Source organism: Terrapene carolina, unplaced genomic scaffold (assembly GCF_002925995.2).
Source record: "Terrapene carolina triunguis isolate 2854851 unplaced genomic scaffold, T_m_triunguis-2.0 Scaffold84, whole genome shotgun sequence".
NCBI classification, from domain to species: domain Eukaryota; kingdom Metazoa; phylum Chordata; order Testudines; family Emydidae; genus Terrapene; species Terrapene triunguis.
In genome coordinates this window covers 36350231-36378116 of record NW_020664435.1, presented here as the reverse complement: position 1 = coordinate 36378116, position 27886 = coordinate 36350231, and the positions used below count along the sequence as shown (strand labels likewise).

The 27886-nt window shown below is 44.8% G+C and overlaps 1 protein-coding gene across 1 annotated transcript in view; it reads left to right on the top strand.

The window, feature by feature from the left end:
• Positions 1-27886, top strand: part of CUBN (cubilin) — a 212563-nt gene that overhangs the window by 166990 nt on the left and 17687 nt on the right. Inside the window, exons 55-59 of the mRNA XM_026649328.1 lie at positions 3746-3905; positions 5518-5667; positions 17628-17828; positions 19973-20102; positions 21374-21591. Of these exons, the coding sequence (XP_026505113.1) occupies positions 3746-3905; positions 5518-5667; positions 17628-17828; positions 19973-20102; positions 21374-21591 (859 nt within the window). The remainder of the gene's footprint in view (positions 1-3745; positions 3906-5517; positions 5668-17627; positions 17829-19972; positions 20103-21373; positions 21592-27886) is intronic.

Here is a 27886-nt window from a genome sequence, read left to right as displayed (position 1 = left end):
AGGGGGAGGGTTGGATGGGGTGGGGGTTCTGGGGGGACCTGTCAGGGTGCAGGGGTGTGGAGGGGGATTGGGGCAGTCAGGGGACAGGGAGCAGGGGGAGGGTTGGATGGGGTGGGGGTTCTGGGGGTGGCCTGTCAGGGGGCAGGTGTGTGAAGAGGGATTGGGGCAGTCAGGGGACAGGGAGCAGGGGGAGGGTTGGATGGGTCAGGGGTTCTGGGGGTGGCCTGTCAGGGGGCAGGGGTGTGGAGAGGGATTGGGGCAGTCAGGGGACAGGGAGGGTTAGATGGGTTGGGGGTTCGGGGGGGGGCAGTCAGGGAACAGGCAGCGGTTGGATAGGCGTGGGAGTCCCGGGGATCTGGCGGGGGCAGGGGTGTGGATAGGAGTCAGAACAGTCAGGGGACAGGTAGGGTGGGGGGGTCTCAGGAGGGGGCAGTTGGGGACAAAGATAAGGGAGGCTTAGATAAGGGGTGGGGTCCCGGGGGGTGATTAGGGGCAGGGGTCCCGGGAAGGGGCGATCAGGGGACAAGGAGCAGGGAGGGTTGGATGGGTTGGGGGTTCTGTGGGGGGCAGTCAGGGGGGCGGGAATTGGGAGGGAGTGGCTAGGGGGCGGGGCTACACCTCCCCCCCCTGCCCGGAGTGTCCTCTTTTTTGAAAGTTCAAATATGGTAACCCTATAGTGGATCACAAGCTTAATACAAGTGAATAGTGTAACACTGTTGCAAAAAAAAAAGCAAGCATCATTCTGGGATGTATTAGCAAGAGTGTTGTAAGCAAGACATGAGAAGTAATTCTTCCGCACGACTCCGCTCTGATTAGGCCTCAACTGGAGTACTGTGTCCAGTTCTAGGCACCACATTTCAGGAAATATGTGAACAAACTGAAGAAAATCCAGAGAAGAGCAACAAAAAATGATTAAAGGTCTAGAAAACATGACCTATGAGGAAAGATGGAAAACATTGGATTTGTTTAGTCTGGAGAAGAGAAGACTAAGGGGGGACATGATAACAGTTTTCAAGTACACAAAAGATTGTTACATGGAGGAGTGTGAAAAATTGCTCTCCTTAACTTCTGAGGATAGGACAAGAAGCAATGGGCTTAAATTGCAGCAAGGGAGGTTTAGGTTGGACATCAGGAAAAACTTCCTAATAGTCAGGGTAGTTAAGCACTGGAACAAATTGCCTAGGGATGTTATGGAATTTCTGTCACTGGAGGTTTTTAAGAGCAGGTTAGACAAACACCTGTCAGGGATGGTCTAGTTTTTACTTAGTCCTGCCTTGAGTGCAGGGGACTGGACTAGATGACCAGGGTTGGCGCAACCCATTAGGCGACCTAGGTGGTCGCCTAGGGCGCTAACATTTGGGGGGCGGCAACCACGGCGGCCGGATCTTCGGTCGCCCCGGTCGTCGGCGGTATTTTGGGGGCGGGACCTTCCGCTGCCTCTGTCGGGGGTGGTATTTCGGGGGCGGGACCTTCCGCTGCCTAGGGCAGCAAAAAAGCTTGCGGCGCTCCTGTAGATGACCTATTGAAGTCCCTTCCAGTCTTACACTTCTATGATTCAGCAAAGAACTAAAGCACCTGCTTAACTTCAAGCTTTAAGCATGTGTCTGGTTTTACAAATATGCTTAAATCACATTCACTTAAATGGGATTTAAACATGTGTTTAAAATTAAGTCATTGCTTAAGTGCTTACCTGACATGGGTTGGATTTACGTGCTTAAAGTTAAGCATGCATATGATTTTCCTGAATTGAGGCCCTAATTAGCCTTAAAATTATTACTCATAGTGTTGTTTGCAGTGTTGTTGTAGCTATGTTGGGCCAAGGATATTGGAGAGACAAGGTGGATTAGATAATATCTTTTATTGAACCAACTTCTCTTGGTGAAAGATAAGCTTTCGAGCTTACCCAGAGCTCTTCTTCAGGTGTGGGAAAGGTACTCCTAGTGTCGCAGGTAAACACAAGGTGGAACAGATTGTTAAGTGTAAGGAGTGAACACACTTGGCAAAGAGATCATTCAGGGTGAATTGGGCAGTTAACACCTTGCAGTCTTAGGACAAAGGAAGGTTAGTGTGTTATAGATTGTTATAGTGAGCCATAAATCTGGTGTCTTTATTGAGTTCATGATTTTTAGCGTCTAGCAAAGTTATGAATTTAAGCTCCCAGTGTCATCCTTTGAAAGTGTTGTGCAGTTTCCTTTGAGGACAAAGACTAAGAAGTCAGATATAGAGTGATCGTTTTGTGAACAGTGTTTGCCCACAGGTGATATGGTGTCTTTGTCTTATTCTTCTGTGTGAGTTCATTCGAGAGTATAGTAATTGTCTCACTTCACCCACATTGTTATCAAGGCAGTTAGTGCACTGGATGAGATACACCACATGTTATGATAGGCATGTGTAGGACCCAGGGATCTTGAAAGCTGTGATGGTGGAGGGTATTGATCATCATAGCAGTGGAAATATATCTGCAGATTTTGTATCTCTTGTTCTGGCAGGGCCTGGTGCCACTTTGAGTTGATGTGTCTTGGTCTGTGGGGAGCTTGCTTCTGATGATGAACTTGGTGAGGTTGGGGGTTGTGTGAAGGCCAGAAGAGGGAGTATGAGAAGGATTTCTTTCAGAAGTGGTCCCCATCAAGAATGACTTATAATTGTTTACTGGTATGTTTGGTATTTTATAGAAAATACTATACTAATCCTTAATATGCCTTTTCTTATGGCATGCATGCCATATATTCCATTGCTTTAACTTCCTGTATAATTGAACGTGTCATTAAACAAATGAATACAATGTAATAGGAGAACAAACTTATTTTTGGACTGGAGAGTCCGAATATTAATTATCTGAAGCTTCTGAATTGGAGCCTATATATTACTCTAGCATCTTAACCTAAATTCTTGTCTACTCTTATTGGCGGAGAGAGTACATTCAGTAATTTATTGTAAACATGGGTGTTAATTTATACTTCAATTGGCAAAGATAAAATAAGGGTAAGAATTATTGCATGTGAAATGTTTTATATCCAGGGTCTTCGCTAAATTGGCTCACATCCTAAGTTCCCTCTAAGCTGCTTGGCCGTGTAGCAGGCTATCAAGGGCCATGCAGGCGGGGAGAGGAGCTCCTACCCCAGCCCAGCCCAGCCCTCCCCCGCCCCACCAGAGCTGCCGCAGCCAGGGCAAGGTGCTCTTCCCACAGCCCCACCGGAGCTGCTGCACACAGGAATAGGCACCTCTCACCTGGACCCTAGCTGCTGCAGTGAGAGAGGGCTGGGAGGAGTCTTCTCTCCCCTCTGAAGCCCTGGGGAAGCCTGCACCCCAAACCACTCATCCCCAGAGCCCACACCCCCAGCCAGAGCCTTCATCCCCCTGCACCTCAACCCTCTTCCCCAGCCCTGAGCCCCATCCTGCACCCCAAAACCCTCATCCCCAGCCCCACCCCAAAGCCTTCACTCCCAGCCAGAGCCCTCACCCCCCACCCCGCTCCATCCCTCTGCCCCACACTCCAAACCCCTCAGCTCCACCCCTGCCACACATCACCTCCATATTGGTGCACATAACAAAATTCATTCCACACATGGACATAAAAAATTAGAGGGAACACTGTCACATCCTAATGCTTTTTAGGTAATGTGGAAGATACTTGTATATTTGTAACTTCCTTGAGGGACAGGTAAACTGTAATTCACAATAATATATTCACACTGACTGCAGGGAGTTTGAAAATACTAACTCATCCCCATCCTGGATCTGTCAGGTGCTGAGAGGAAATAACGATGAAGAAGCAGTAGCTTTGCTGGCCACAGGATGTGGAAGTACAGCTCCTGGGTCTGTTGTTGCTCCCAGCAATGCGATAACTACAGTGTTCCAGTCTCAGGATACCCCTGGGCGTGGCTTCTCTGCATCTTTCATAAGCAGTAAGTGACATTTAAAGCCAGGAGGCCACTATAAGTCAGTCCACTTTGGATTAGCTGCAAACATTGTTACCTACCACTATTTCAAGGCCTTAGTTCAGCAAAGCTCTGAAGCATGCACCTAAGCATGTCACTAATCCTATTGGAGTCAATGGAGTCATATGCTTGAAGTTAGGCAGATGCTTAAGAACATCACTGAATGAGGGCCTAAGTGAGGTGGTCAATATAGCTTTAAACAAGCTATTTGGAAGATAGGGTTCTAGGATCCTTGGGGAAGGAACCCCTTTGTATTTCTTTTCTTCCCAATATTTTTGACTCCTTTGTCTAAGACTAGAACAGCTTGTGTTGCTACCCTTAGTAATGTATTCCATGCTCTGCATATGAACTACTCTCAGGAGGAACTTCTTTCAGCATCTGCTCCTTCCTTGATTTTATTGTTGCATTTCCCACTGGCTTAAATGGCATTAATTTATATATCCTCTCCTTTGCCTTTAGAAAAGCATAGTCTTCAGTAGGGTAAAACCAACTGGAAGTGTAGGAGGTATTGTCTTGATAAAAAGAGATTAATTTTTCTGGTGAGCTGCCAAAGCAACCCCTCTATGAACAAGTTTCCCTCCACTTGAGTCAGATTAAATTCAGCAGGAAAATGTGTGTTAAAGCGATTATAACACTGAGCCAAAATGTAAAAGAATCCACAATTGTAATAGATTTTTTGTGCTTATAACATAAGAACTGATCTGCATCTGGTACATTTTATGGGGTCAGTTATTGCCATACAGTTGACTTAGGGACAGATCCTGCTCCCATTAGAGCCAGTGGCAAAACTCTGAGTGAAGGTAATGGCCCATATTTTCCCATTTTGTAAATAATTCATAATTTGGTACCAGCATATGAATATTCATTTGCAGTGATCATAGGCTGAAAACAGCTCTTTAATTTTAAGTCTGTTAATTTTCACATGCCTACAGCCAGAAAAAATACACCAGGTTAGGAAGGCTTTTGGAGTTGGAAGAAATTACTGGTACCCACTCCATTAGCACAGGACTGGGACCCAAGGGAGCTGGGCTCTATTGCTAGCGCCGCCTGTAGCCAGCTGGGTGACGGGCAATCACTTTGTTGCTCTGTGCCTCTGTTTCCCCATCTATAAAATAGAGCTAATGATACTGACCTTCTTGGTAAAGCTTTGGGATCTACTGATGAAAACCATTATGTAAGAGCTAGGCTGCTCCCAGGCACTCAGGGTGGTACATCATGTTCCACTCTCCATGCCTCATCAGCTTTGCTGTTCAATGCAGGTTGAGGGCAATGGGGTGGACAATGATCCTGTCTTACTCCTGTCCCTCTTCAGCTATCTTGTAATCTCAGGGACACTAGGCAGGAATAGTTACTGTGCTTCCCATTGGGACTATTGTTACTCTTGTACAGGGACTATTGTAGGACCTGGCCATCTCCCCAGCACCCGAAAGGGGGAAAAGATCCTTACACCTGCTCCTCGCCCAACTCATATTGGGGCAAGGCAAAGTCTTACCCTGTGCTCATTGATTCTGTCATTGTTAAAACAGAAACTAAACATTATGTTGCTACATAGACTCACTACGGTTATTCTTATTTGCAGGATGTGGAGTAAATTTCACCGGCCCTGCAGGTCGCATTGTCTCTCCTAACTACCCCAGCCAGTATGACAACAACTTGAATTGCAATTATATCATAGATGGGGGACCTCAGTCATTTGTCATCCTACAGTTTGAGACTTTCCAGTTGGAATGTAAGTGCTTGATTTTTAAATATCTCCAGTATGTTATACAGACTGTCAAGCTATTCTCCCATATGGAAAATAATTATTTAAATTCAGGACCCCATTTTGCAAACTATTTACTGGCAAACTTGATTTGTTTGGAGGTTTGGTGCAGTTCAGAAAAAATGTCCAAAATAGTAGAAGCTTATCTGAAGCTGGAAATCTGGTAAGAATTAGTGGTTAGAATATGAAAATGACAATCAGGAACTTTGGGTTTTGTTCCTAGTTTTGCCACTGACTGTGTGACCTTGGCCAAGTCACAACACTTAATTGTTCTGTGCCTCAATTTCCCACATCTGTAAAATGGATACAGTTATACTTATTGTGCAAGGCTATAGTCACAGCTAATTAATGTTTGTAAAATGTTTTGTGATCTTCAGGTGAAAGGTGTTATGAAAGTAGAAAATGGTGCTATTATTTATTAATTAGTAATATTGTCTCTTCAGAATTTAGCCAGGTGAGAAATACTTGGCCCTATTGAATTCAATGACAAAACTCCCATTGACTCCCAGGATTTCGGCCCAGAAGTCTTGTCACAGTACAGTAGAATCCTGATTGAGCCACACCATTTGCGCAGACCTCATACTTTGAGATGACCTGGAATTTGGATCATTGGGAGTCATTTGAACAAGCTGTTATATAGGGTGGTTTGGATAATCTGCTTTCTACTGTACTTCTGCTTTTGGCTGAAACCATGAAGTTAGGAGGTGAACAAATTTTGCTTTTTAAAAAATGTTTTGGAATTATTTTGGACCTCAAAAAAAATTGAGCTCTTTTTAAAATTTGAGTTTGGGGCAAAGATTTGGCTCAGCTGTGGTCTTTGTCTAAAATAGTTTGCTCATCTCCAGTTCAAATATAACCTAATACTTTGTGAAATAGGGGAAGAGCTCATCAAAATAGAAGCAAACAAACATTTAAATGATTACCTGTAGTAAAAACAAATCCTGGTCCTTCTGAAAAAAATTGAAACATTAAAACCAAATGCCGTCCATTTCCACATCTTTGATTATATTAGTTTTTTTCCCCTCCAGTGAAATATTCAGCTTCAGCATTTGCTTAAATTATAATTTGTCTTTAAGGGTATTGGAACATTTAGATCAAATTAAAATATATATTCAATTTGAAGGTTTTTTGTATAAAAAGGCATTCAGAAAATATACTTGCAATCAATATTGATTAAAAACTTGAGGTAAAGAGATAAGTAATATAGACCTTGTGATAAACTATACATGTCAAATATTTATTTGGGTCACTTTACTGCAGGTCTGATTTGCTTTGTTGTTATCTTTATCAGTGTACACAAATACAAAATCCTGAGTCATTTGAAGGCAAGAAATTAGGATATGAGCAAGAGAACATCTGGTGGTAAAAGAGGAAGTTTGTCAACGACCAGAAGCTGTTTATAAATTTGTTTTCACAAGGATCTTAACAATATAATGTAACTTTGATCGCCTTCTAATAGCAGAGTAACATTGCCTGTGTTTAAATTTAAAATGAAAGAAGAATTGTAGCCCCTGATTTTGCAATCTCTTCAGCACATGCTTACATTTATGCACAAGTAGTCCCACTGAACAATGGGACTGCTCACATGTAAAATTAATCATGTGCCTAAGGGTTTGCAGGATCAGGTCCTCAGTTCTCTTTTACAGATGCAGGTTAAATTCAGTTCTGGCATAAGCATTCCCAATTATATTGGACTCAATGGAGTCTAGCTGAATTTGGCCCATTAAACCCATTTTACACACACAGTTCAGATGTTCCTGATTGGGTACTTAAAGTTTAGATAGATTTTAATCATTGTAACTTATTAGCTATTTCACCATTGGAAACAAAACTTGTTTTAACATAGTGAAATATTTTATTGGAGAACTGAATCTAAGGAGACAGTTTTCAAACTAGTGCCTGTAAAGCACACATCTCATTTACTTTAATCTGTCGAAATATCTCTTTTCGGAGAACCATAGAGTAGGAGGCAATAGGGTAGAGTGGAATAACACACATGTCCTACCAGCAAATAAGATCTTTTCATTAGATAAAATCATAGATTTCTATGGAAGAAGTAGTGTGTTTTCTGATATTGCATAGGAGGTGAAGAGACAATACTGACTACAAGGGATCCTTTGGTAGAAGAATTTCCAAATGACCAACTCAGGCCATAGCAATTTTCAGTGTTTGGACTTGGAATCTGAATAAGTTTCCTGTAAAGAAGGTTTGCCAGGTTCCTGTTCAGCCTGTCATCGTAAGCAATAAAGCAATCAAAGAGAAGGGGAAGGACACCCAAATGGGATTGCATTGGATGGAAATGTGTGTCAATTTCATGATCAAAACATGATAGCACTAACCAGTATTTCTTCTTGGTAGCTAGGAGTCTGTGCTATTCTCCACTCACTCTCTTCATCCTAAACTACATCTGTGTGATAGAGCCAATCTGGTTACAGAGCCTCATTTTTACTCTAGTCTGATTAGTGAAATTTCATTGTCTACTATTAGCTTCTTTTATTCTTGTTTCCCTTTGCTATTTTATTTAATGTCAAGCACAAAGTTTTTTGTGCATTTGTCTGCTTGGTGCCAGTGGCACACAGATACTATATTCTATAGAAGATGCATATTCTCTCTACTCTTTTCCTGCATCTGGGCTTGTAGGTCTGGGCTACTTTAAATTATTGAAAATAGGTAAGAATCCTTCTCCATAAACAATGGAATTATCTAAAGGTAGTTACTCAGATCCAACCTTTTGTTTGCAATCCTTATACAAATAGAACCTTCTTTTAAATATATCCTTAATGGTAGCATTTGATAGCATAGTATTAGAGTGCTAAAACACGTTAATTCTCTCCAGGTATCAGGCAGTCTTCCAGGGAATTCTGAGTACCATGAATACTTTGTTGAAATCATATAAAATAAGTGGGAGAAAGTTCCTACAACATTTAATCTAATTTTGTTAGACTATGTGGATCTCTTTCTAGACAAAGCAACCACACTGTCTCATCATGTCATCCCAAACAATTATTTATTGGCTTGTTTCTTGTTGTTTTTTTAATCTTAAATGCTGAAGTTATAATTTTGCAATATGTAAAAAGGTTGCTGGTCCATTTTGGAATCTTCCACATTTGTTTTCTCAATTATTACAAGGCACTTCAGAAAATACATTTTGCAATATCTTATTTTGAAAGAAGAGATTTTTAAAAGACTGTTGTAATTATTCACTTTTGAAATAGCCCCTCTGCTCTTTGGTTTGAATTGGCTAGTTTATTAGTAATGGAGTAGAATTCTGTATTATAATAATAGCAACAACAATGCATAGGAGCCCCAATTATGGATCAGAACCCCATTGTGCTAGGTGCTGTACAAACACAGAACACAAAGATGGTCCTTGCCTCAGAGAACTTACAGTCTAAGTATAAGACAAGAGACAGATATAGACAGACCAATGGGGAGTGCCAGGAAACAATACTGGTCAGCACACTAGGCTGGGGTCTCAGAGGAGAGTTTTCAAGAGGATAATGATTTAGTTTTGTAAATAATTATGAGAAGCTCCTTCCAAGCATGAAGAGCATCATGGGGGAGAGCCTACAGGTGCTTGTTTGAACAATTAATAATTGGACAATGGAGACAGGAGTCAATGAGTGATGATAGGCAGGGTGGGAATAGGCAGTGAAAAAGACAAGTAGCTTATGTTTGATGTAATGGAGAAGAGGGAGTTGGTGGACAGATGCAAAGAGAGGGGGGTGAAATCCTCAAACCAATGGGTTTAGCCACCAGGGCCAGCCTTAAAACTTGCTGGAGCCCAGGGCTGAGGCCGAAGCCCAAGGGCTTCAGCCCAAGCTGGTGGGGCTTGGTATCTGGCCCCACCCCTCCACCTGGGGTGGCAGGGCTCAGGCCCCAGCCCTACGCCAGCCTGGGTCATGTGGTAATTTTTGTTGTCAGAAGGGGGTTGCGGTGCAATGAAGTTTGAGAACTGCTGGTAGGAAGATGATCTTTATGGCAGAATTCTGAATGGATAGGAGGGGGCAAGACTGTACTTTTCCAGGCCAGAGAAAAGGATGTTGCAGTAAATGAGACACGAGATGATGAGAGCCTGGATAAGTTTCAGGTGTGTGGATGGATAGGAAAAACTGTATCTTAAAGACCTTATGCAGAAAGAATCAGCAGGATTTATATGTAGTGTGGATATGAGCACCTAGGGAGAGGTTTGAGTCAAGGATGATGTCTGGGTCACAGGCCTGAGTGACAGGAAGGATGGTGGTGGTGTGTTGTCCACCATGATCAAGAAAGAAGTGGTGGGGGGGGCAAGAGATTAAGAGCTCCATTCTAGCCATGTTGAGCTTGAGCTGGTGGCTAGACATCCACAAGGAGATGTCAGCAGGGCCGGCTCTGGCTTTTTTGCTGCCCCAAGCAAAAAAAAAAAAAAAAAAAAAAAGGGGGGCGGCCAGGGGGGCAAAGGAGGGAAAAAAAAAAAAAAAAGTGTGGGGCGGCCAGAGCCAGGGTGCAGGGGGACTCCCTGCGCTGCAGACGTGCCCTGGCTAGCTGGGGGAGAGAGAGAAGGGGGGCGGCCAGGGCTTCAGCGGGGCGCTTGCTATGCGGCCCTGACCGCTGCGCTGCCTACCGGGAGGGCTCCGCACCGCTCCGGTCAGCAGGGAGGGAAGGACGTGGGCTGCCCTGCCGGGCTTGCTACAGACCTGGCACCGGCTGGGGCAGACGGAGCGCGCAGCCCGCTCCCAGCAGGGCACTCCCCTCCTCCGCGCCGCCACCCCCTATAGGGCGGCCGGATCGGCGAACAAAAACAAACAAAAAAAAGCAGCCGTGCTGCCCTAGGATTGGGCGGAATGCCACCCCGTAGAATCTGCTGCCCCAAGCACAAGCTTGCTCGGCTGGTGCCTGGAGCCGGCCCTGGATGTCAGAGAAAGAGGCTAAGATTTTCCTTTGATCAGGAGACAGGTCTGGAACAGAGAGGCTGATTTGTGAATCATCCACATAGTTGAATTTGTGCTTGTGGATGAGATTAGGCAGAGATAAGGTATAGAGGGAGAAGAGAAGTAGACCAAAGACAGATCTCTGTTGACCCCCCCGCATGGATATCTGGAGGGTGATGAGGAAGTCCTCTGAAGGACACACTGAAGAAGCGATTAAAGAAGTAGGAGGAGAATTAGAAGAAGGAAGAGTTACGGAAACCAAGGGAGACAACATTTCATAGAATCATAGAATCATAGAATAACAGGGTTGGAAGGGACCTCAGAAGGTCATCTTGTCCAACCTCCTGCTCAAAGCAGGACCAATTCCCAACTAAATCATCCCAGCCCGGGCTTTGTCAAGCCTGACCTTAAAAACCTCTAAGGAAGGAGATTCCACCACCTCCCTAGGTAACCCATTCCAGTGCTTCACCACCCTCCTAGTGAAAAAGCTTTTCCTAATATCCAACCTAAACCCCCACAACTGCAACTTGAGACCATTACTCCTTGTTCTGTCATCAGGTACCACTGAGAACGGTCTAGCTCCATCCTCTTTGGAACCCCCTTTCAGGTAGTTGAAAGCAGCTATCACATCCCACCTCATTCTTCTCTTCTGCAGACTAAACAATCCCAGTTCCCTCAGCCTCTCCTCATAAGTCATGTGCTTCAGCCCCCTCATCAGTTTTGTTGCCCTCCGCTGGACTCTTTCCAATTTTTTCACATCCTTCTTGTAGTGTGGGGCCCAAAACTGGACACAGTACTCCAGATGAGGCCTCACCAATGTTGAGTAGAGGGGAACGATCACGTCCCTCGATCTGCTGGCAGTGCCCCTACTTATACAGCCCAGAATGCCGTTAGACTTCTTGGCAACAAGGGCACACACATTTCAAGAAGAGGAGCATGGTCAGCTGTGTCAAAGGTGTCCAGCAGGTCAAGGAGGATGAGGATGGAGTAGTGGATTTGAGCTTGGGCTAGGAAGAGGTCTCAGAGACTTTGGCAAAAAGTTTCAGTGAAGGATACTGGACAGGAACCAGATAGGGTAGGGGCTAGGCTGGAACTGGAGGATGTGAACTCCAGGCACCATGTCTGTAATAGGGTTGCTCCCTCCAGGGTGCCCCTCATAGTTGGAGGTGGCTCTACAGGAACCTCTTCCTCAGTTTCCCTCTTCTCAAACCTCTGTAGTCCAAAGACCTCCAGGGTTGATGGGAAGGTTCGGGTAGGCTTCCTTGCTCTGGCTGTCTCTGTCTACGAACCAGAGGCCCTCCTCCTGGGGCTGGGTCACAAATAATTCCCTGGGGTCAGGAGTCCACAGCCCTCCTCTCAGATCTGGGGTAAAGCATAAGGAGTTTCTCCTTCCTGAGATCAAGAGTTGACTGGCCCACCTTCTAGGGCTAGGTTCAAATTCCTGCCAGCTGCAAGCCTTAGCCTGCTTCTCTCCAGCTGGCCCTTGTTTCCCACTCAGCCCTTTTATCCTGGAGAGATCAGCAGGCAGACTTCCTCCTCCTGCTAGCATCTCCCTGTTATAAGCGACAGAAGGCAGCATTTATACTGCCCTCCTTCCCAGGGTTCATCATGGTTGGCTGGGAGAGAGAGGAGTCCTGCCTCACCTTGCACTACAGGGATGCTGGTTTCAGCCCCTTAAAGAGACAGTGATCTGGGTTTTCCCCTAGCTACTAATTCCTGGGGCTGTTTCCTTTCTTCCCACACTGGCTTCAGCCATTTCTCAGGCCTTTTCTTCCAGCATTCCTGGGATGGCATCTTCTGACCCCCTTGGTTAAAGGGCCAGTATTCAGTGAGCTTGAAGACAAAAGGGAGACAGGAGATGGGGCAGTATTTGGAGAGGCAAGTGGGGTCAAAGTGTGTTTTTTAAAACGGAAGAGACTAAAGCATGTTTATATTGTGAGTGGGAAAAGCCAGAGGAGAGTGAGAGGTTAAGGAGGAGAGTAAGGAAGAGGATGAGTGTCCATGAGGGCGATCAAGAGATAACCAGTGCTGCTAACAATGCTCAGTAATGAAGTGCCTTCTGATGTTGGCTCTGGCTACTGTACATTCAAGACTAGATCCCTGAGCCTTGTACCTGTGCTCATAGGCCACCAAACTTACTCTTTCCACCATTACATCTGAAATCGGCACAGTCCATCATAATTATGTTGCGACAGGACTTATTGTATGAAACTCATTTTCCCTGGAATCTTTTTCATTTCAGCCTTCCCTTTTAAAAAAGCACCTTAGAACTATTCTTTTCCCCAAAGTGTTTCTAGATTGACCATTGAATTGCCTTCTCCCTGAGTCTTCCCTTTTTAAAAAAAATTGCCCCTTATCCTCATTTGTTTTTAAGAGCATGATATTGCATTTATATGCGGTTTGTTTTATCCTATTCTACAGCATCCCAGCTGTCTGGGTGAGGTATAGGGGGGTCAGTTTGGGGTTTTGTTTGTTTTTAATTAGTTAACATGTACAAGCTGTCTGCTTCTTCTACATTTGTTTTTAATTTCTATAAAGTAGAACAACTTTTTTTTTTTAAATAATGAAGATATCCTATCTCCTAGAACTGGAAGGGACCTTGAAAGGTCATCAACTCCAGCCCCCTGCCTTCACTAGCAGGACCAAGTACTGATTTTGCCCTAGATCTCTAAGTGGCCCCCTCAAGGATTGAACTCACAACCCTGGGTTTAGCAGATCAATGCTCAAACCACTGAGCTATCCCTCCCCCCCTCAAACACAGGAGAGTGATTCATAACGGATATAGGAGACCAAGGTTCAGTGCTCACTTCTGAATCCAGTAGAATATGGTCTTGAACTGTGGTCCCCCCAACAGCCCAGGTAACTAGCCTAACCACAAGGCTATCAGCTCTTTTGGGATATAGGTCTCATTTTCTCCTGTTCCATTATATAAAGAATTTAATAGTCAATGGGTCAGAGAGACTGATTCTATTGTCTAGTGTATACGGCACTGTTGTGATGATTGTGCTTGTGAATTTACTCTAATTGTGAGCTCAGTTGTAAAAAATACATAAACATTTATAAGATGATACAATAACCTATAAAAACAAATTTTGATGGAAAAATAGGTCAAGCTGTCTTCAATAATGAATGTTATAAACAGGTGCAAGAAAACCAGACTAAATTAGTCCAAACAAAAAGGCCAGATTGATACAATTCAACAATTATGTTGAAATCATGCTTGGTAAAAACAAAAAAAGTAAAACCAGAAATTAATGCATCAGATGTTAGGAAATAAACTATTCCATCCATCACTCCCTTTCTGGGTCCATAAAGAAAAAATTTGGAGGAGAATATGGAAGAACTGACAGACTACTGGCATGAGCTTCACCACCATGGCTGCCTTCCAGACTTTCTTCATGCTAATCCTAAGGGATGTCTTGACCAGACCAGGCCAGAGAGAGGGACCCAGCTGCCATCACCACCCCTACCAATTCCAGTTGAATCCCAAATATCACCTGAGATGAAACAGGATCGGACTTGAACAATAGCAGCAACAACGGCTCTAGCCCATCTCAACTAACTTCTCTTTTTCTCCAAAGGGACAGTTATTACCATCTTTGATGCTATCTAAGAGACTGTCAGATAAGGGGATTTTCCTTCTAAAATCTCTCAATAGCTAAAGAGAGAGGGACAGAGAAAATATCACCTCTACTGGCTTCCACTAAATTACAAACTCCACCTGGCATAAAATGGGGTCGGACTTTAACAGCAAAAGTAAAATCTTAAGTACTTTCTCTTTTACCCAAAAGGACAGTTATTAACATCTTTAATACCATTCAAGAGACGATCAACAAGGGTTCCCTCCACCCCATCTAAAAAACTCTTTTCAGCTAAAGGGAAAGGGGAAAAAAGTCATTAAAATTAATGCCTTAACACTTTACATTTCAGATGCTTTAACTGTTGTCCCTTCTTTTCTGTATCTTTAATAAAAAAGTTAAAAGGATTTTTAATGGTGTGCTTGCCATAGTACTAAGTAGGCTGAGGTCTCTGTATAGCAAGCCTCGAACCTTATTTAACACTGTTTAATAGCAACTAGTGACTGGGTTACTGACCCATTTTCCCCCATCTGAGTTAATACCACCCCATTCACTTGGGATATGGGAGACCCAGGTTTGAGCCTCTGCTCTAATAAATATTTAATTATTTATACCACGTGAAACAGCTCGAACAGGAGAAGTTGTGAGAGACTCACTCCAGAACAAGCTGGTGGTTAGGGCTAGGGTTGCCAACTTTCTAATCGTACAAAACTGAACACCCTTGCCCTGCTCCCTGCCCCGCCCCTTCTCCCGCCCCCACTCACTCCATCCCCCCTCCCTTTGTTGCTCGCTCTCCCCCACCCTCACTCACTTTCACCAGGGTGGGGCAGGGGCTTGGGGTGTGGGAGGGGGTAATGGCTCGGGCTGGAGGTGTAGGCTCTGGGGTGGGGCCAGGGATGAGAGTTTCAGAATGTGGGAGGGGGCTCAGGGCTCGGGCAGGGAGTTGGGGTTCAGGAAGGGGTGTGGGCTCCAGGAGGGAGTTTGGGAGGGGGTTCCGACCTGGGGCAGGGGGTTGGAGTGTGGCAGGGAGGTCAGGGTGCAGGTTCCAGCTGGGCAGCGCTTACCTCAGGCGGCTCCCGGAAGCCGACAGCATGTCTGGCTCCTAGGTGGAGGGGCCAGAGGACTCTGCATGCTGCCCGTGCCTGCAGGTGCTCCCATTGGCCATGGTTCCCTGCGCCTAGGAGTCGGCCATACCGACCACTTCCGGGAGCCACACGGAGCCAGGGCAGGCAGGGAGCCTGTGGGAGACCCACATCCCAAAAAAGCTGATAGCCTTGTGGTTAGGCTATTCACCTGGGCTGTTGGAGGGACCACAGTTCAAGACCTTGCTCTACCTGAGCTCCACTGCATTGTCTAGGGGTTTTGTGCTTGGGGGATCTCTAGCCCCTTGTTCGAGGAATCTCTCTCTTTCCCTATCTTGGACTTTCTCCCTCTGCCCATCTTCCCTCCTGGGAAGGGACCCTAGTCTGTACCCACTACCACAGGATAAGGCAGGCCCTTTACTTACCCTGACCTGTTGTCACTTAAACCAGCCCTGAATCTCAAGGGGCACCTGGGCAATAGGGTATTGCCTCTGATCCCTGTGGGCACATTCTATATCTATCTTCACACTGGGAATCCACCAGTGCAGCCTCACCAGCTTCCTTTGTATCAGAGAGCAGGCTGAGGCTGAGTCCACCAGGTCTCGCTGGGGTTTCCTCCCCATCATCACTGGAATGGTGGACGGCTTCTGCCCCTTTCCCTGCCCTCCAGCGTTTGCCCAGCCACAAAACTCCACCCACCCACAATCCATGTGTGGGCAGTCCCCCTTCTTGTATCCTGGTCATCCACATTGCCAGCAGACCTTTGGTCGGGACCACGGGGGAACCCCTCGGTTGTCCTCCCATTTGTTTTCCAGGCCCTTCCCAGGAGGGGTTTCTCTGGGCCTTCTCCCAGTCTCCACGTCCCTGCTCGGCCATCCCTCCTTCCTGGGGAAGTCCGCCTCCATGTACTCCTCTGTAAGTTTTTACAGCTGCCTCAACCATATTCAGTTGGTGCCTCGTCACCCACACCTTTATGTTCTTGGGGAGGCCCTGTAAGAATTGTTCTAGGACAAGCGTATCCATGATCTCCCGCACTGTCTGGGCATCTGGTCTCAGCCAGCAGGTGGCCTAGTCCATTAACTTTGAGGCAAATGACCGGGGCCGCAACAGCCCGTCCACCTCACTGCCCAGAACTTCTGGCAGTGCTTCTACACTGACAGCCCCACCCAATCCAGGATGGCTGCCTTCACTACTTCATAATTCCTGGCCTGCTCTTCACTTAGGGCCATGTAGGCCACTGAGCTTCGCCAGCTAAGTAGGGAGCCAGTCACAGGGCCCAGGTTGCCCTGTCCTATCCAGCCCCAGTAGCTACCCACTCAAATGTGCCTAGGAAGGTGTCAGGGTCATCTGTCAGGCCCATTTTACATAGTCCTAGGCCTGGCGCCCGAACGCCATCCGCTCCCATGGGACTGACCACTTTCTGCAGGAACTGCTATTGGATGCTGGCCTGCTTCTGAATGAAGCCCTGCAGGCTCTTCTGCTGTTCTGCCTCCCAGGTGAGAAAGGCCTGTCTATCCAGCTGGTAGGCTTGCTGAAAACTTTGCATTGTCTTCTGCACCTCCTCCTGCTGCTTGACCAGCCATTGCAGGGTCTCCGCCATCTCCGGGCTACCAAACACTTGCAGCTGGCACAGGAGATCCTGAACAAGCTCCCACGTGTAGCAAAATGAAGTAGGGCCCCTTTGGCTTCTGCCAGGTTCACAAAGTCACGCCGAGACCCTGGGTTTAGTAACCACTGGTGCACTTTATTCTCAGGCTTGTTCCCATCACTGTTTCACCATGTATCAGTAACCCTTCACCATCAGGAGGAAGGGGAGTACTACAACCCTGCTTCCATTCCCTGCCTTTTCCCTTTCCTCCTGCTCTCTCCTGGCTTCCTTTCCCTGAGGCTTTTATGCAGCCCCAGACTAATTAGGTAGCAGCTGTCTCCACCTCCCCAATTAGGGCCAGGTTATCTCCAGCCCACTCTAATTTGTTCCCCCTAACGAGGAGCAGGTATGACAGAGGGCTGAATCTGCCACCCTTTGCCCAGCACCCTGTCACAAGGAGTTAATCCCATTGTGTACACCCTGGAAACTTGGGACGTTTAAATTTGCTGCAATTGATTTGTGCCTCCTTGGGAAGTTGCTTATCCTCTTGGTGCCTCAATTTCCTCATATGTTAAAAATTATACTTATTTCACAGGGAGTTAAGGAGTTATAAGGAGTAAGCCACCATGTGAAGTGCTTTGAGATCCTTGGATGGAAAGTGTACATTTATTATTATTATAGTACTTTGTGAAGTATATGTATATGTAATACTCAATAAGTTCCATTGAATGTATTCTGCTAACACTTCTGCATTTCACATCCTTTTCAGCCCAGGCACTCTCCACTGGAACTTGTGCTTATGATGGAGTGAAAATTTTCAGAGGTACCAGGGTAACTCCCTACCCGGTCACCACAATGTGTGGTACTGAAATCCCGAGGCCTGTCAGTTCCTTTGGGTCTATGCTCCTCAACTTCTACACTGACTCTCATATAGTAGGCCTTGGATTCCTGGCAACATACAGAATAATCCGTGAGTAGCCACAGCAATCCGCTTTGGTGGGTAAAAGTAGTCAAATTTGAGTGAGTGAATGTCGGCTGCCTCTTCTGCATGTCCATATAGGGGACAGCAAGTGCAACACTGGAGAGGAGCCATTTTGCCTTGCTGTGGGTTTCCCTCAGAAGGGCAGAGTTCACATTCCCCATATTCTCTGCAAAGAGGGTTTTTAGGAGTAGGGCCTGGGAGTGAGCAGTATGTACATACTCCACAAATACATGTCATGATTCACATCAGATCTCAATTTCTTTTAAATAGGAAGTGGGTATTAGGAAAGAGAAATGAATATAGGAAGTTCTCCCTACTGCACCAATATAATAAATCCTAACTGATTCTATTTTCAAGATAAATTGAACTATCATCTGGTTTTTGAAAAACGATTTCATTTGCACCAGCAAAGCACATGTAAGAGCGTGCTGTTAACAGCTGTGAAATTTCCCTCATTACCTTCCTCCTCTGAACAAGAGCCACAACAAAATGTATAAAGTGAAGTAGTTTTGTTTAAAATGAATCGCCCCAGTAGCCACAGGCTAGACAGAATGGCGCTGAAGGATGACAGTGTAAATTTACTCATGAAAAGACCTTCATAACTCACTCAAGTTGGCTGTGGCTATGCAACTTGTGACTTCTGACATTTGAGAAGTATAACTATGGCCTTATTAGCTTGTTGCTCCGTACAACGCAGATTCTAGCAATTAACATTCCTCTTCCTTCTAGTGTATTGTTTGCTGAAAGAGAAATGAAAAGGCTTTCCTCTGCTTGCCTAGCATGAATGCTGCTTTTTAATTCACTTAGCTTTTGTCTCTTATTTGTCAAAGTTCCAGTGTACAGTGTTCAGCAGCCCCCCTACCTGAGCTGTGAATGTGGAACGAAGGGCTGTGCATTCATGGGCTTGGCTTTGTGAAGGTGGTGGCTGCCTGGGGCAATGGCTAGTCCTTTAGAACTTGAGAAGCTGTGTGTGGGTTTGGGCTATTTGTCGGCAGGGCATAGGGAAGCCAGGGCCATGTTAAGATTATAAAATAAAGAGCATGAGTAGGCAGTGAGGGTTTCAGCTGGTTTTGCACAGGATTTGTTCCCTCAAGCAGTGACGTTGGGAACAAACATCAGGCCACATCCTGACCTTAGCAGCATCTGTGGTGTGAAATTCACAGGAGCACCTTCATCCCACTGTTGCAGATGCTTAAGTTCACCCTGTTCTGAAGCAGCTTGGTTGCATGTACAGAACCACCCAGTCATAGCCCCTCCCCAACAGCACAGTCTGTGACTCCACCCACTGCCGGATAGGGAGCCGATGTCAGAGGTAGTACTGAATTAATGCAATGCCTCAGCAGAAGGGAGAGGGCAGATTCCTCCCAGCTGCCTGACAACTGGGGAGACACTGGATGAAATGTGTAGCTTAGGGATTTCTTTCCCACCCCCAACCAGCTGAAGAATCCCAAGGGGAGAGGAGGTAAAGGAAATAACCCCACAGTGACTGGTATTGTTCCTCCCCTCCCCACCCTTCTAGAGCTGAGTGGGATTCACTACTCCACAACAATCCCTCAGCTCCAGCAGGAAGGAGATAGTGAAGGTATGAATAGGGGCAGGGACTATCTAAGAGGAGATGGAGTGAAATCCTGACCCCATTTAAGTTAATGGTAAAACTCCCACGGAGTTCAAAGGAACAAAGAATACACCCATTTCCCAAATTCTCTAGCCACCAAGTAGCAACACAAAAGCTATTGCAGAGCAGGTGCAGACCCATTCCTGAAGATGCACCTGGTTCACAACCAGCTTATATAGGTTCATGGTGCTTATCCCTTCCTTCCTTCATGTCTTATAAGACAGGGTCAGGATTTTGCCTGTCTGTTATTGCACAAGCATGGTAACAGTGGGGGGAAATATAGCAGATAAATACAACTGTGTCACTAGGATACTGCCAAAATCATAAGAGTTCATTTTACATTTCAGGGTGGTATAAACTTCCACAATCAACTCTGCTTAGCATGGCGAGGATCTTGTCTTGCCTGTATCTGGATAGTAAAATTATCCCCCTTACTTCACGATACTCTCACATTTGGCATCTGGTTTATATTCAGATATTAACTGATCTCTGCTTCCTCTTTTTGCTTTCATTGCAGCTTGTGGTGGCCTTTTCAATGGTTCCTCTGGCACAGTCAGCAGCCCTGCCCATTCATTTACTGATTATCACAACAATATGAACTGCTCATACCACATTACAGTTGGAAACAACAAAGTCGTGGCACTCAAGTATGTAATCCAAGTTCAGCGTCTCATTAAGAGGGACAGAAAGGTCTCTGGTTCTGATTTTTAAAAAAGTATTCTGGTAAAGAGAGTCATTATATATTCTCTTTTCCAATAGAGAACTTGAAGTGGAACAAAGAAATGTCCATGTAAAGCACTAAAGCAGACCTTATTATCCCCATAAAAAACAAACTTGTTGAAAACTGTTTGTTTTACAAACTGTCAGTTAATTATTATTAGCAAGATATCACTGTAATTTTAGCTTCCCACTGTGGCTTGCAAAGGGACTAAATCATCATATTCACTCACTGAGCCAAACTTCACCAATTAGCTGCTTTGGAGTAGTTATGAGCTTATGAATAATGTAAATTAAAATCCTCTTTTGGAAACTAGTGACCTTATTTCCTTACACCCCAGATAATATTCCCTTCCCAGAAATGGCATAATTTAAAAAAGATGTAACAGCCACTAAATATTGCAGTTTAAAACTTCCGAAACAAAATAATTCTTGTGTTTTAATGATATTAAAGCTTAATTTATAGCATTGAGAGAGGAAGGAATTATGAAAAGGCTGAGTATGAATAGAATACATTTGCCCTGCTAAGTAGCATGCTGGCTTGGGGGCTGATTCTGCATTACATGTAATCCAAAGTGCCCACAGAAACTGATGGTTGGTTTGGCTGTTTGCATAAATGAGTGAGGATACTGGTTCTCAAAGAATATGCAAAATCTGCATAGTTCCTGGAAATGAAGATACCCATGTTGATGCATGCTGTGTTATCAAGTTTCACTTCAAGCTTGTCTTGTGAGCATAACTGGCCTGGACAGAAATGGGGTCCATAATATCTAATTTTTTTTTAAACTCTCTTTCCTGAAGGGCACCTGCCCATGCTTATTCCTGGGTGAAAAACTGATTTTTCAATTTGATAGCAGTTCTGGAAGAAAATCAGTTTGGGTTCGAATCATGTCTGAAATCTTTTGGAATCTTTGGTGAATCGAAAAAGTCCATCGGGGTCAAAGGAAACGCTTTGTTCAGCCCAAAATGTTTTGTTTCCAAACATTTTTACAGTGCTAGATTTACAAACCAGAAGGAGGTGTGTCCCCCGCCCCATATTCTATACCCTCGAAAACCAATTAGTGTCAAATTCACTCACCCACCCTATGCTTGGCTCTGGCCATTACTATTAATACGTCATTTCCACAAGCACCAAAAACCACCCAACATCTGAATAAAAACAAAACTGCGATAATGTAACCCCCTACATTGTATCTTACAGATTCAATGCCTTCCACCTTGAAGCTTCCTCCTCTTGTTACAAAGATTATGTGGCTGTATATGATGGCTCAAACATCTACGCTCCACTCCTTGGCAAATTCTGCGGCTCAGAACCTCCTCCAACTCTTAAGAGCTCCAGCAATGACTTGCTCCTGGTGTTTAAGACTGATTTCTTTGAAGTAGCTGGAGGCTGGAAAGCATCTTTCAGAGAGACAATAGGTAAGAATACTATCCCATCAAATACTCCCTGTTGTCTGATGGCAAGCCATGTCCTCTGGTGAGCAGCTGTTGTAGCCTCTGGCGACAAGATGGGGCTCTCAGTAGTACAAGTGTTGTTGTAGCCATGTTGGTCCCAGGATATGAGAGGGACAGTGTGGGTGAGGTGACCTGAAGAAGAGCTTTGTGGAGTTCAAACGCTTGTCTCTCTCTCCAACAGAAGTTGATCCCATAAAAGATATTTCCTCACCCACCTTCTCTCTCTAGTAGTCTAAGTAGACAAGGGTGGACATAGCCCGCCTTTCACTGTAGCGTGTAGCTACGCATGCCGCCACAAGGATAGACATAGCCTTAATTTAATTCTTACCTACCTCATAAAATGCACAGTTGTCCCTTGAGTAGCAGACAGGGCTTTGGAGCGGAGCCCGGAGCAGTGGAGCTGCAGGTTTTTGCCTGGAGCTGGAGTGGAGCTGGAGCACAGCTCCAAAGCCTGGTGGCAGAAGGCATAGTAGCACCCATATCCCCCTCTTTTGGAGGACTTTATGGACGGACACTGGCATAGCAGCTGGGCTCTAATTCTGCAGCAGGAGGCTAGTGGTAGCCTGAAGATAGACATCCTCCCTTCCTCTCCTCCCCTTGCAGCACTGCCTCCCTCCCCAGCCCCCCCCCCCAATGCTTCATACCTTTTAAAAATAAAATAAGTCAGTGAAGCGTGAGGTGCCCCAACAAATCATTTCACTGACCACCCCCAATCCTTCAGCCAGCCCAGCACATAGTTCTGTCATCATAATGGAACAAATTGGTTATCTGAGCAAAGTACTGTTTTTATGGGCACCCTAGACAGTGCTAAGGGCAGTTCTTGATTCTTGCCTTGACCAGATACTTAAATTTTAAAGTCCGTCTCACTGCCTAGTCTGAAAGGTGATCTTTCTGTAACATCTGAATCGTTGGTAGTGATAAGTTATAAATGATTATCGTCTTTAAACTGCCTTAATATAATATCCGTATTTTGTTGCCTAATTAATTCATTCTGTAGATGAAAAAAGGCATAATGGCCGTGTTTATAAAGCATGCACTCAGACACTCCAGAATGAAAGGCCTTGTGGTAGGATAAACATAACCTTTAGCTGAGCCATTGAGCCCCCACAGCAAATAGCTGTTTTTCATTTGTTACAGTCTAAGTATTTAGGGATAAGGAGTATAAGTGGCACCATATCCTTGCCAAACATAGTATTCCCAGAGAACCTCATGGCCATTACTGTTATTAACTCTTCTTAGCTTTAGTCTAGTAATTGCTACAGAAAAGTTTAAAATCTGCCTTGTGGACTGTTCTCTCATGTATTCCATCAAATGTGCGTCTGCTAATGTTGTTTCGCATAGTGCTCTCTGTGAAAATCTATTAAGTACCAGGCATGATTGGTCTCTACTCTTGTGGGTCTGTGCTTCAAAGATGAGATCAGCAGGGACTCCCAAAGCTGTCAGCCTTTGAGGACTGTCTCAGTCCTCAGACTAGCAGGTGGTCAGAAGTTTCTTCAGGCATTGACTGTAGATGAGTGGTTTTAACCCTTTTTTCATTTGCACACCCCCCAAAATTTTCAAATGGAGGTGCAGACCCCTTTAGAAATCTTAGTCATAGTCTGCAGACCCCCAGGGGTCTGTGGACCATAGGTTGAAAACCACTGTTCTGTGTAATGATAAAGTTTTGTGGACCCTTAGACGTAGTCTGCGGACTCCCAGCAGTCCGCAAACCATAATTTGGAAACCACTGCTCTAGCTTTACCTGTATGAGATTCTGCTCAAAGATACAGTGAAAGATGGCCAAACTTTCAGTGGTTCTGCACAAACCTTGATTGTTTCCCCAGGGGAGGATGAGCCTTATATCAATTTAAAAAAGAATCTTTGAGGTTATTTCTGGAGGGAGACCTACCCAGCTCCAGGAACTAAAGGAATGGAGCTATATAGGAGTGAAATAGATCTTCATGTAATGTATGTGGGGGGGGGGGGTGTGCATGCAGAAATATATATATATATATATGGGGGTGTGCACATGCATATATGTGCATATATTGTGGCAAGGCACCTCCTTCGCATCGTTGGCCTCAGAGTTTCTCCCTCAGGCAGTAGGGGCCTGGAGTAAATCAGTCTTACTCTGTAGGGTTTTTATTCTTCACTCTGGTTTATTTTTCAGTATGTTTACAAGTTGGGCCTCAGGGTAGAGCCAAGTAGTTCTCAGAAGCAAAACAACTATATAAAAATGCACAACACAAAAAAGAATACCTTTCCCTGCCCCTTCTTCAGGGTGTTGCCTTATTACGCTGGCTTAGAATCATAGAATCATAGAATAACAGGGTTGGAAGGGACCTCAGGAGGTCATCTAGTCCAACCCCCTGCTCAAAGCAGGACCAATTCCCAGCTAAATCATCCCAGCCCGGGCTTTGTCAAGCCTGAACTTAAAAACCTCTAAGGAAGGAGATTCCACCACCTCCCTAGGTAACCCATTCCAGTGCTTCACCACCCTCCTAGTGAAAAAGTTTTTCCTAATATCCAACCTAAACCTCCCCCACTGCAATTTGAGATCATTACTCCTTGTTCTGTCATCTGGTACCACTGAGAACAGTCTAGCTCCATCCTCTTTGGAACCCCCTTTCAGGTAGTTGAAAGCAGCTATCAAATCCCACCTCATTCTTCTCTTCTGCAGACTAAACAATGCCAGTTCCCTCAGTCTCTCCTCATAAGTCATGTGCTTCAGCCCCCTCATCAGTTTTGTTGCCCTCCGCTGGACTCTTTCCAATTTTTCTACATCCTTCTTGTAGTGTGGGGCCCAAAACTGGACACAGTACTCCAGATGAGGCCTCACCAATGTCGAATAGAGGGGAATGATCACGTCCCTCGATCTGCTGGCAATGCCCCTACTTATACAGCCCAAAACGCCGTTAGCCTTCTTGGCAACAAGGGCACACTGTTGACTGATATCCAGCTTCTCGTCCACTGTAACCCCTAGGTCCTTTTCTGCAGAACTGCTGCCTAGCCACTCGGTCCCTAGTCTGTAGCAGTGCATGGGATTCTTCCGTCCTAAGTGCAGGACTCTGCACTTGTCCTTGTTGAACCTCATCAGGTTTCTTTTGGCCCAATCCTCTAATTTGTCTAGGTCCCTCTGTATCCTATCCCTACCCTCCAGAGTATCTACCGCTCCTCCCAGTTTAGTGTCATCTGCAAACTTGCTGAGAGTGCAGTCCACGCCATCCTCCAGATCATTAATGAAGATATTGAACAAAACCAGCCCCAGGACCGACCCCTGCGGCACTCCACTTGAAACCGGCTGCCAACTAGACATGGAGCCATTGATCACTACCCGTTGAGCCCAACGATCTAGCCAGCTTTCTATCCACCTTATCGTCTGGTATAGACACCATTCAGCCAGCCCATACTTCTTTAACTTGCTGGCAAGAATACTGTGGGAGACCGTATCAAAAGCTTTGCTAAAGTCAAGGAATAACACATCCATTGCTTTCCCCTCATCCACAGAGTCAGTTATCTCCTCATAGAAGGCAATTAGGTTAGTCAGGTATGACTTGCCCTTGGTGAATCCATGCTGACTGTTCCTGATCACTTTCCTCTCCTCTAAGTGCTTCAGAATTGATTCCTTGAGGACCTGCTCCATGATTTTTCCAGGGGCTTCTGGTGGCCAGTCCTTTACTAAACAGCTGTTAACTTGGTGGTTTTTCCTATAAGGAGGAGAAACAGCCTCCCATCCAGGAGAAGCCTTTTCTCTCTGCTGTAACTGGCTTCTTATCCCTCCTTCTCTTCTCTCACATGAAAAGGGGTTTTTAAAGGTCATTGGCGGTCCTTAATTGGACTCAGGTGTCTCTAATTAATCTGAGGTAACCTTTTTAGTTTATAGGAAAAAAAGGCCTTCAACATTCTGGGGCTTTTATAGCTGCCTTCCACAACTCTTTTATATCTGTCAGGTGTGATTTTGTCATAATATGTAATGTGTATGTTGAGAGTGGCTCTTGGTTTTATATTTCTTTCTTGTTTTCCCCCCTTCCTGTGGGAAGCAAGCTACAAGGAGTGAGTCATAGGGTATTTACACAGGATTCTGGAGATCTCGTGCTGGTGGAAAGGGGCCAAGAAATAGAAAATCATATATATAAAGATTTTAAAGAGTCACAATCCTGTAAACCATTACAGCTTGGCTGGGCTGATGCATAGCTCCAGGAAACTTTGCAACACATCTTTGTAATCTGAGCATAAAGAATTATGCTTAAAAATTGAGACAGTAAAGCCACAAACACCAGAGAGCTTTTTATTTTAAATTAGTCTTTAAAGTAACCCCTTCATGTCTGAAAAAAAAATATGGGTTTGTAGGAATACAAAAACAGTATCTCTACAACTGCAATTGCAATCAGAGGGCAATTTATGACTGCAAATTACTGAGTGGTATCTGTAGAGCAACTGCAAACATAAATCTCTATTACTCTACAAGGAGTACATTATTCTGTGGCTATATTAGAGATGCACAACTGGATAATGTAATTATTGTGCTCTGTTTAATGTTGTTGGTGACCCTGATTATGTCTTGGAAGGAGGTGAGTAGAAACCATAAACTCAGTTGCAGAAAACCAAACTTAGCTTATTTCCTTTCTTCATAAGCTCTTTAAATTTCATTGCTGATTAGGCTTCTCTTAGGGATGGTGCCAAAAACTAGGGTTATCTGTAGTTCATCCTTTGTGAATTTTATAGAAAGGTGGTCAATTTGCTCACTGAAGGGGGAGGGCAATGAAGGGAGGATCAATAAGTAAGTGTGTAACTCACAAAAACATTGCAGGACATACGAAAACTAGGCATCATTGGAGCTAAAGCCTGAAAATTGAGAAAAACGGCACTGTTTTAGTTAAAGCAATTAATTCACATCATGGATGCTGCACCCTCTGCAAGGGTTGAATTCTTTCCACCAGGCACAATCTACCGTGAAAAACAAATCACCAAAAATCATTCATTAGTATTAATTTGGCAGGACAACAATGCTTAATCTATTCTTTAAAATGTATTTCTTTAGGAATAAGCTACTGTATGTTTGATGCTACATTGTCAAGCAACCACATCACAAACTACAATCTTTGTCAAAAATATTTTTGTGATCTAACACATTTGGATAAGGAGAATACAAAGCATTCATTACAACCCTGTGTGCTCATGACTAATTTGTTGTGCATTCCACCATTATGATTGCCTTGGTGGTTATGTTACTCATCTAACTAGAGATGGTCCCAAACCAAACCCCCTAGATGCAAACATAGCTGGTATTGGTGATGGGGGGGATCGCTTCAGACACTTATCTTTGATGTAGATCTGAATTTCACAGATCGGTCCTTTCACTATGATGGACCAAATTAAAACCCAGAATCAAAAGTCTCTTAACACTGGGGATGGTTCATAATTTGGATTCAGATCTTGATGTTGTGGTTCACGCTCATCTGTACTGTGATGGGCTGGACATGCTGTCATGTGAAAAGCATGAGTTGAGCTGAGTGGAAGAGCCCAGCCTGTAGGGATTGTCAACGTGCCAGAACTGTAGGAAGGAATGGACAGCTTGGCTCCTTCTGTTGCCTTAGTTAAGTTCTTTTACCTTCCTGTCTTAGTTTCTGGCCCTTAAAACGAGGATAGCGACATTTCCCTATGTCACAGAATGAGTGCTTGTCTCTTCAGTGGCTGGGGGAGATAAACCAATCAGAGGCTAAGGGGTTTGGTTCAGATGAGATGCTTCTGGGAGGAAGAGTTTGGGTTTCTCCCACATTGAGAAGTGAGGACTGTGTGCACTGGAGCTGTGATTGGACCAATGGTCCCTTATGTATCCACCCCCTGCAAAAGGGGAAGACTTAACCTGTTCAGGTGAACCCTGCTGTAAAGGGGACTTTCCACATTTACTATGTAGCATACTGGGACAGTGGGGACTATTTGTGTTTAATTTCCTTTTCTAAGTGATAACTGTAGCTTTTGCGTAGCAAGGAATGAACCCCTGAAAACCGTTCCTTGCTCTGTTGAGAAAGGAAGTTGTTTATTTAAGACACCATTGCAGCAGTTCTTGATCTTTTCCATACTGGGGCTCCCCTTTCCATTTCAGGATGCTGCTCTCCCCTGGCACCTCCTTTCCATCTAGCAGGGACACAACCCTCACATTTAGCAATATGGGGAGAGTGGGGTGAATATGATCCCCCTGGCACCTATTTGTGATCCCTCTTGGGGTCACGAGAACTCATGCCCTACTGTATTTTCCTTTTTAAATAATTGACCCCTA